Source organism: Procambarus clarkii, chromosome 37 (assembly GCF_040958095.1).
Source record: "Procambarus clarkii isolate CNS0578487 chromosome 37, FALCON_Pclarkii_2.0, whole genome shotgun sequence".
Classification (NCBI taxonomy): Eukaryota; Metazoa; Arthropoda; class Malacostraca; order Decapoda; family Cambaridae; genus Procambarus; species Procambarus clarkii.
The window spans coordinates 5,747,998-5,757,997 of NC_091186.1; the positions used below are offsets into that span (position 1 = coordinate 5,747,998).

The window sequence follows — 10,000 nt, forward strand, 5'->3', positions numbered from 1 at the left end:
TCTACAAAGCTTCACAATTTTCAAAATGTTATTTGGACATCAGACAGAAAGATGATTTCCACGTTACGTTACGTAACGATATAATGTTATTTGGACATCAGACAGAAAGTTGATTTCCATATTACGTTACAATGTGTTACAGAGGGCTAAAACTGACACTAATGGGTGATGAGCACGAAGAATGATGGTGAGTGACAACTCGGCGCTAAGGAGGGACAGGAAGGTCAGACCCTAACGAGATGGACTGATGTTTCACTCATTCAGTATAAGAGCCTTGAACATTCTGTGACATTGTCTTGCTATGATAATGCCATTGTGTGTTACAAGGTCTGCACAGCAATAATGGGTGTAGGATGAAGAGGTTTTGGAGATTGAGTAGACACGCTTACATTTCAATGATATTTATTTGGACAGCAGATGTTGCAATCACACACACACACAATTAACAAAAAAAAAAAAAAAAATTGTAGGTAGTGATCACATCTCCCGTGTCGATGTGCCGACTTATATTGAATTTTGTAACTAGCTCGTCATGATTGTAACTTGCTTAGTTAAAATGAATTGCGGGGTTCAGTCCTTGACCCCTTTATGTGACTCTGCAAGCCTATCCTTTACTGCCCATATGACTAACCGCCCTGTGTGATTGGGCTGTTTAGCATCACGTAGGTAGTTCTTGACACACTATGTAACCCTGCATATAATGTAGAGAAGCTGTATAAATAATCAGGTACCTTGTTAATCATAGTGGTTATCTTATCTTGAGATGATTTCGGGGGCTTTAGTGTCCCCGCGGCCCGGTCCTCGACCAGGCCTCCACCCCCAGGAAGCAGCCCGTGACAGCTGACTAACACCCAGGTACCTATTTTACTGCTAGGTAACAGGGGCATAGGGTGAAAGAAACTCTGCCCTTTATTTCTCGCCGGCGCCCGGGATCGAACCCGGGACCACAGGATCACAAGTGCAGCGTGCTGTCCGCTCGGCCGACCGGCTCCCCAAAACTCCCACACTTGGGAGTGTGTCAAACTCCCAAGATGGAAGCCGCCCAGGTCTGCATTTGTAATTTGTATGTTGAGCTCATGGCTCACCTTTGAGAAAGAACATTGTCACACTCCATGCTATGTCCCAGTGTGTCAGGAGAGAGAGTGTTGGTACACCCTATTGCCATCACTCCCACCAGTGTGTTGGGGGATGGTAAGTGGAACAGGTGGGGCCTGCTGGCAGTAGTTTCATCTCCCTTTCCTTAACGAAGCCACAGTGGATAGGGGAACCCCGGCACTTCCTGCCCGTGTAGGAGGAACTAATAGCAGTCATTGCTCACCGTCAATACGAATGCTTTGTGTGAGAAAAAGTTAAAATATTCAGCAAAGAATGTTGTACAGTGATGCTCATGTTATAAAAGGTGCATATATTCTCTCTTTCACTAGCAAGAAAACTCAAACATTCTGGCTGAGGTGTGTGCTATGTCAAAACTCTCTCAAAAGCAGTCCTCCAGACCCACGGAGTGTGAAATTACCGGTGATAGATGCGGCTTGTCACCTGACGAGGGGAGCTGAGGGGAAGTGGGGCGGGAGGGGAAGATATGACCCCACCAGCTACTGGAGATAGTCTTCCAGTTAGCCACTGAACGGTGGACAGTACACACCTCCCAGACCCCTCTGTAGACTTTGAAAAACGATTAAGGTTAATGAACCACATCCGCCCCTGGTGCGGCTCTCAACACGACCAGGTCTGACAACTAACTAATGCCCTCATCCTATACACACACATGCATTGTTACATAAAACAGACTTTCTCTGCCAACTGCTACCTCCTCTCATTCACATCTTAAGAGAGTCTGCTCTCTCTCTCTCTCTCTCTCTCTCTCTCTCTCTCTCTCTCTCTCTCTCTCTCTCTCTCTCTCTCTCTCTCTCTCTCTCTCTCTCTCTCTCTCTCTCTCTCACTCTCCTCAACACTTCCTGCCGGTGTATGGGGGAACTAATCACGTCACTGATCATCGCCAAACACAGCTGCATTAGCTCAGAAAAAAGTTAAACGATTTCTTCGCTCGAAGAAAATAATGACTGTCAAAAAAACGCAAAACACATTCCACCCTTGCTTCTCAACCACAATGGTCTCCAACCTTTTCCGGCCGAGGGGAAGCTCCCCTCCCTCTCCCCTCAACATATCTAGGCCATGTAGCCACCCTCCCCCCTCCCCCCCTACATAGTCTTACTTAGCCTCATCTATTGATCAAACTATATATCTCTACACACAGGATTAACTCTACGGCAAACACACATACATATTCATCTACTCTTATCCCCCTATTCTACTCTTCTCCTCCTATTCCTTACTCTACCCACATACTCTCATACCCCCCCCCCAATTAATCCATAACACCTAACAAGACACCGGACGCTCACACACGTCCGACACTCGCCAAACATCTGGGAAAAATCCCCAACATACCGGAAGGCCTACATATCTTGCACCAGCTGCCCACCTGGGTAGATGGTGTGCACGGTTCTAGTCCTCAACTTCACTACTTGGAAGCAGTGAGCATTTCCTCTCTGGATTGCCACACTAAGGTGCTGAAAAGAAAACTGGCAGCTCTAGTGTAAACCGGGCCAAGTCGGGGCCGTTTTGCTTTTTTCGACGGCCCCAACTTGGCCCGGGTGTTTTTAGTTACCCCAGTGAAATTTGACGGCCCCAACTTGGCCCGGGTATTTTCGTTACCCCAGCAAGCCTTGCGCAGACATTTGAACCACTAAGCTATTTGGACCACCCCTCCGCTGGCACTCGGATGGCAATCTTGGGCATAGTATTTTATCAAATCACCTCATTTATTGAGGCACACGTGAGGAACACAAATGCGAACAAGCTTGAATGGTCCCCAGGACTATATGTAACTGAAAACTAAAACCCCAGAAGTGACTCGAACCCATACTGCCAGGAACAATGCAACTGGTGTGTACAGGACACCTTATCCACTCGACCATCACAACCGGACAAAAGCTGATGAAGCTGAGGCTATTTGCCCAACTGCCCGCCGGCACTCTGATGGTAATCTTGGGCATAGTATTTTATCAAATCACCTCATTTTATGTTGCACACGTGAGGAACACAAATGCGAACAATGCAGAGAACACAAATGCAGGGCCAGGAATCAGCTAACAAAAGAACATTAAAGGATATTCAAGAAAATCCTAAAAACATCTTGCCCAAAGCACCTACATTGTCATGGGTGTAACAAATATCCAGGCTGGGTATTCCCAGATTGTGTTGGAAACCCGCGTAGTCGCTGCCTGACCCAATAGCCTGCAAAAGTGGGGTGTCAGGCTGGAGGGGGTCTGGTCTCCTAGCTGCCCAGGTGGTGTATACACTCTTCCTGCCGACCATAACTTCGGCCGGATCTGGGTTAGGGATCTGAAATAAGGGGGACAAATAACTATATGGGTACAACCTTTGGCCGCGTTTGCAGGCACCCTCGACCTCGAAGAAGACAATATGCAGCATCCGGGGGGAGTTTCGCGGGGCACCCGAGTACACTGACATATTGTCTTCTCCTACCACCCCCTATAATTTTGTAGATATGAGCGCGTGCTACTGATACTCTGGAAAACACTTATCATACTTAAGGAGAATAATAAACTTTCTTTGTTCCCCATTTCACTCTGTTTTTTCCACAATATATATATATATATATATATATGTTACATCTCGTAACCTTTAAATATATACAATAAAGCAAAAAAAAAAATCATAGGGAAGGGTGGTAGGAGAAAAGTACACAGAAACTTTATGGAAGGGGACCTAAACATTCCCTTTAATGCGTTATGTGTGGTTTCCTCCGAGGCTATGGGTCCCCCTTCTTCCTGCTGGGTGGTTCTTCCCTATATATATATATGTCGTACCTAGTAGCCAGAACGCACTTCTCAGCCTACTATGCAAGGACCGATTTGCCTAATAAGCCAAGTTTTCATGAATTAATGTTTTTATGACTACCTAACCTACCTAACCTAACCTAACCTAACTTTTTCGGCTACCTAACCTAACCTAACCTAAAAGAAACTATGAAGTTCGCATGGCAGGGCAAGCAAAGACAAATCCTAAAGGGTTTTTTCAGTTATATCGTACTAAGACTAGGGAAAGGATAGGTCCATTAAAAACTGAGACAGGTCAAATAACAGATAGTGATGAAGAGATGAGTAGTATTTTTAATAAATATTTTGTATCTGTATTTACTAAAGAGGAACTTAACAATATGCCTTCAGCCGAACAAGTCTATGTGGGTGGGGACGAGGACAGGTTGACGAGTTTAACAGTTACCAGGGAGGATGTTCTTAAACAAATAGTAAAACTCAAACCAAACAAATCCCCAGGGCCGGATGAAGTGTTTGCCAGGGTGCTTAAAGAATGCAAAGAGGAGCTTTGTGACCCACTGTCAATGATATTTAATAAATCAATAGAGTCAGGCAGAGTGCCAGAGTTTTGGAAAGTTGCTAATGTGATACCAATTTTTAAGAAAGGAGATAGATCACTTGCGTCTAACTATCGACCAATTAGCCTAACGTCTATTGTGGGAAAGTTACTCGAATCTATATTAGCAAATAAAATTCGTCTTCATCTTGAAAAACATAAATTAATAATTGAGTCGCAACATGGTTTTATAAATGGCCGTTCATGTTTAACAAATTTGTTATCTTTTTATTCTAGCATTGTTGAGGCAGTTGATAGTGGTAAGGATTGCGATGTTGTGTACCTTGACTTTAGCAAAGCTTTTGATACAGTGCTTAAAAAGTTAGAGTCTCATGGTATTGGGGGTGCTATATTAAGCTGGATTAGGGCATGGCTATGCCAAAGGAAACAGAGAGTTAGTATAAATGGAGTCAAGTCAGAGTGGGAAAATGTTGTAAGTGGGGTGCCTCAGGGCTCTGTCCTGGGACCTCTGTTGTTTATAATATATATAAATGATTTAGATTCAGGTTTGAGTAGCAACAATTGCAAATTTGCCGATGATACGAAAATCGGTAGGGAAATTAATTCGGAGGAGGACTCACTATCACTTCAAGTTGATCTAGATAGGGTTTTGAAATGGTCGAAGGATTGGCAGATGCAGTTTAATGCTGATAAATGTAAAGTTCTGAGGTTAGGTAATGATGATAGGGTTACAAGATACGAGCTAGATGGTGTTGAGATTGCGAAGTCGAATTGCGAAAGGGATCTGGGAGTTATGATTAGTAAGAATTTAAAACAAAAGGATCAATGCATAAATGTTCGTAATAAGGCAAATCGGACACTTGGATTTATTAATCGCAGCATTAGTAACAAGACACCTGGTGTGGTTCTCAAGCTATATCTTGCTCTAGTTAGGCCCCATTTAGATTATGCAGTTCAGTTTTGGTCGTCATATTATAGAATGGATATAAATTCACTTGAATGTGTCCAGCGTAGGATGACTAAGTTAATTCCCCAAATTAGAACTCTTTCATATGAAGAAAGATTAACAAAGCTTAAGTTGCATTCACTGGAAAGGCGAAGAGTTAGGGGTGACATGATAGAGGTTTACAAGTGGGTGAATGGACATAACAAAGGGATATTAATAGGGTATTAAAAGTATCAACACAAGACAGAACACGAAACAATGGGTATAAATTGTGCGCCTCGCCAAGACTGACCGTGAGAGTTACGAGGTGGAGATGTCCTTTGCCTAGCTCTACAATCCGCAGTGTGGTGACCAACTTGTTTATGGTACGTGCAATATGGAAGCCTAGAGTGATTAGATTGACGAGGGGACCGAGCGAATTGTCTAGGAGGTGATGATCTAGGGGCGGACCAACAGTCCCTTGCGAGGTGGTTACTCTTACCACAATGCCAACATGAGGGAGTGGATGGTTGTGGACTATGGCGTTTCGGCAATTTATGAGGCGGCGAATTTGACTGGGGGCTACGAGCATGGGTACGCTTCTGCGACCAAGAGTTTTGAGAGTTTGTGGGAGGATGCTGAGAGCTTGTAACTACATTTACAGCATCAGAGGGTGGCAACAGTTGAGCACTTCGGGGAGCTAGTTTATCTGCGGCATTGTTAATAGCCTCAAACACTTCACCAATTTCATGTTTAACTCCAAAATTTTGTTGCTCGATGATCGGTTTAGTATGCTCTGGGGCGCAATGCATTAAAGTCCCAAACGCTATCATCTTGGCCATAACCTCAGGGGACAGATTATTGTCTTTATCTAACCAAGTCGAATTATTCATAGCAGAAACTAAGGCATACAGATACTGATCGAGACGGCTAGTAAACGCATTAAACGATTCACCAGGCTGCATGGTGGCATTGGCAATTTTCCTAACTAACCTATACGGGTCAAGGTCTCCTTTATTAACAAAGCGACGGCGAAAGAAATCCTTAAATTCGGGCCAAGACTGGAGGCTAACAATGGCTTTCTCATCAACAACAAAACGTGCATCACCTTTGGTTGTGTCCATAGCTGACCGTGCAATTGCTAAGTATTCGGCATCAGTAGGCTTAGAAAAACGTGCAACTGTTTTCGCTTCAACCTTACTAAACCATGACTAATAAGCGGGATTCACCAGCAAAAAGAGGAATAGCCATTTCCTGAGCTGATCTCTGGCCATTGGGACGAGCAACTGTTCCCGTTGATTCTGAAGGAGTTTCAACAGTGGTAGGCATTGTCACAGCCGTGGAAGGAATATTAGAACGCAGATTATAATTAAGTGCACCTGACATCAGAAATAGTATACACAAAAATAAACACACAAAAAAATATCAACTTGGCTAAAGTAAGAAAAAAATGGCACAAATAAAATTATTAAATTGGGCTAGGCAACAAATAATTAAGAACAAGCAAAATTGTGCATTAAATTAGCAATCTTGTATGAATATGGCTGGGATTAGAAGCATGCAAATTAATTAAACCCAGACTAAGCACAGCAATTTAGAATATAAAAACTGGAAAATGCAATTCCAAATTTCATTAAAAAGATTCAACACAACAAGTGGCAATGCAAGAAATATGGATGTAGCACATAAACTGGACACAGGAATGTATATAACTGCTATGGTATAAATTTAAAATAAAATGCTTAAAGGATAAATTTCAAGTTAGGTCTGGAGAAATATAAAAAAATTTCTGTTCTATTGTCTATGGAAATCTCAAAAACAAATTTCTATTATGCAAAATAAACTGCTAGAAACAATTATTTCTTACTTCTCTCATCTCTGAATTCACTAATGACACTAGTAACAATTAATGAATAATGGAATCAATGCAGGGAATATTGAAATGACTCAGAGAAACTGTGGGAATGGAGTACTGAACCAGCTCCAATATTTAACAAGTCACTGAATGGTTAATTCACAGGATATTATGGATATATTTACGTTAAACCTCATTAAATCATAGCACACGATATCTTAGCTCATAATTACTTAACTCAGGGCTGCAGGATTTGCAATATAACAATGGCCAAAACGAAAAACGGTAACCAGACGTGTGAAGAGCACATGTGAGGTGTGTTTACAAACTGATGCGATGGCAGCGCTCCTGGCGGTGGTGGCGCGAAACTCAGGGGGGCCCCACACTGTTGATGTTGGGAGTGCGAAGATAAATTCGGACGATGGCGGTGGAGGAACACGATAGGGAGACAGAAGTTCACACAAAATGATGTAGCAGGGGCTGGTGAAGATGATGAGAGGTGGCAAGGTGTGTGAGCTTGGGAGGGAGGCAAGGTGGCGACACTTAGTCAAACAATTGTAGTCTTCTTTTTTTTCACCAATTCCTCTTGAATAACTGTACAACACCCACAATAATCAGTTGATACTTGCGACGATGGCTGACGACGATTTCAGTAGCTTGAACACTCACAAAGCTTAGATACTGTCAGCTTGGGCGGCGGTGGTGGTGGTGGGTGCAGGTTCCCACGTGGTGGCGCGAGATTCAAAAATGGCTGGCGCGGAAGCTTCCTTCCTCCTCACTGATGAATTAACGTTCAAAAAGGAAATTATTGACCCTTACTGCTGAGACGTTGGCCTGGAGTAGTGGTTGATGGCAGGACCCCGGTCTGGCACAATATTTGATGCGTGGGTGGCAGGATGGCGGCTATGGAGGCAGCTGATGGCGGTGGCGGCGGTGGCGGCTGTACTGTGAAACACAAGGCGATGCTGGGTACTTGAAGTTTTCGTTTCCAGAAAAAAAATTCTGGGTCCCACTGCTGCTACCAGTATTCGTTTGCCTTGTTCGGGTTGAATGTAGACACAGTAGTCGCTTCTGTATATATTTATTGACTGAGACAACTAGGTATATATCTGGCCAGCCGAGGTCTACCTACTCTGAGTCTGTGAGGAGAACTGAGGCTGCTGGGAGCATGGCTGGTGCTCCTCTGTCTGGCATGACGTCAGAGGCCTACTTGCCTGTGATTGGTTATATTTCAACTGACATAGAATTTGAGTATAACAGATTGGGCTAATGTTGATCAACTAGTAGTTCCCACCAGCCTTCGGCCTGATATTCTACACCTGGCCCATGGAGCACTTTCTCACTATGGTTTTAAAAAACCTATCACGGAATCAGACAAGACTACTACTGGCCAGGTATGATTAAAGATGTAAAAACTTATGTACAACAGTGTCATACATGTCAGATGGCAGGAAAACCTAAAATCCCGATTCCCAAGGCTCCTTTGATTCCTATCCCGGTGCCTTCGGAACCTTTTCACAGACTCATCATAGACTGTGTTAGTCCTCAACGTATGTGCCTCAGTTTCCTCAAAACTTAAAGCACATTCTAGAGAGAGTACGTAAATTTGCCAATGATAATTTATTGAAAGCTCAAGATAGGATGAAGACTCATTTTGACCAACGCAGCAAAATCAGGAAATTTAAAACAGGAGACTTCGTGTTGTCCAATTTTCTGATCCCTGGTTCTCCATTGCAAAATAAGTTTTCAGGACCTTACCGCATCAAGGAGTGCAGAAACAACCACAACTACGTTCTTGAGACTCCAGATAGGCAGCGGAGGACCCAGTTGTGCCACGTCAACTTTTGAAGGCGTATAAAGGTATTCCCTCCACTCTGCTAATATCTCTCTCCACTTATAAAGATCCATACCTCCACAGTTAGACCTTCCCTGCTTCTCCTCCTGAAAGCACTAACTCTGAGTCAGTGCCTTCCAACTCGGAAATCCTTACTGATCTTCCTAAATATTTACAGGACTGTAATAGTGCTCCTCTCATCAAAGTTCTTCAAGAACATCAGAAGTTGTTCAGCGATGATCCCCAGGAGTGTAATGTGGTTCAGCACGACATTCAGCTGCTTCCTAACACCCGGCCGATTCGTCAACCCTTCTACCGTATCAGCCCGAACAAAAAGGAAGTTATCCAAACACTCTGCATCTTGGTGCCGAAACCGCACGGTAAAGTTCGACTATGTACCGACTATAGGAAACTGAACCTTGTGACCGTCAAGGATGCTTACCCTTTACCTCGTATAGATGATATCCTTGACGCAGTAGGTAATGCTAATTATTTGTCCTTAAATAATTTGGGACATTTTGCCAAATCAGCCTGACAGAGCGAGCTAAGGAAATATCCGCATTCACCACTCCTTTTGGCCTATACAGATATGAACACCTTCCTTTTGGACTGTGTAACGCCCCGGCCACCTTCCAGCGAGCTGTCAACCGTGTCATCTGCGGCCTAGATCACACCTACGCCTACTTGGATGACATCGTTGTGGCAACCAACACCTGGAGCGAACATCTGCTCCAGCTGCAACGATTCTTCTCCAAGCTCCTGACAGCCGGCCTCACCATCAACTTGGGCAAGTCCACCTTTGCTAAAGGTAAAGTGCGTTATCTTGGTCATGTGATTGGGAATGGCAGCATAGCTCCTTTAATCATTCACACTCAAGCCATTCAGCATTACCTACAACCAGGAAGCAGCTCCTGCGCTTCTTTGGCCTGGCATCTTACTATCGTAGGTTTGTGAAAATTTTTAGTAC

The 10,000-nt window shown here is 43.8% G+C and overlaps 1 protein-coding gene across 1 annotated transcript in view; it reads right to left on the bottom strand.

Moving 5' to 3' along the window:
- LOC123748480 (putative N-acetylated-alpha-linked acidic dipeptidase) overlaps positions 1–10,000 on the bottom strand; it is a 169,399-nt gene that overhangs the window by 49,385 nt on the left and 110,014 nt on the right. The window contains exon 12 of the mRNA XM_069337032.1: positions 3,214–3,405. Within this exon, the coding sequence (XP_069193133.1) occupies positions 3,214–3,405 (192 nt within the window). The remainder of the gene's footprint in view (positions 1–3,213; positions 3,406–10,000) is intronic.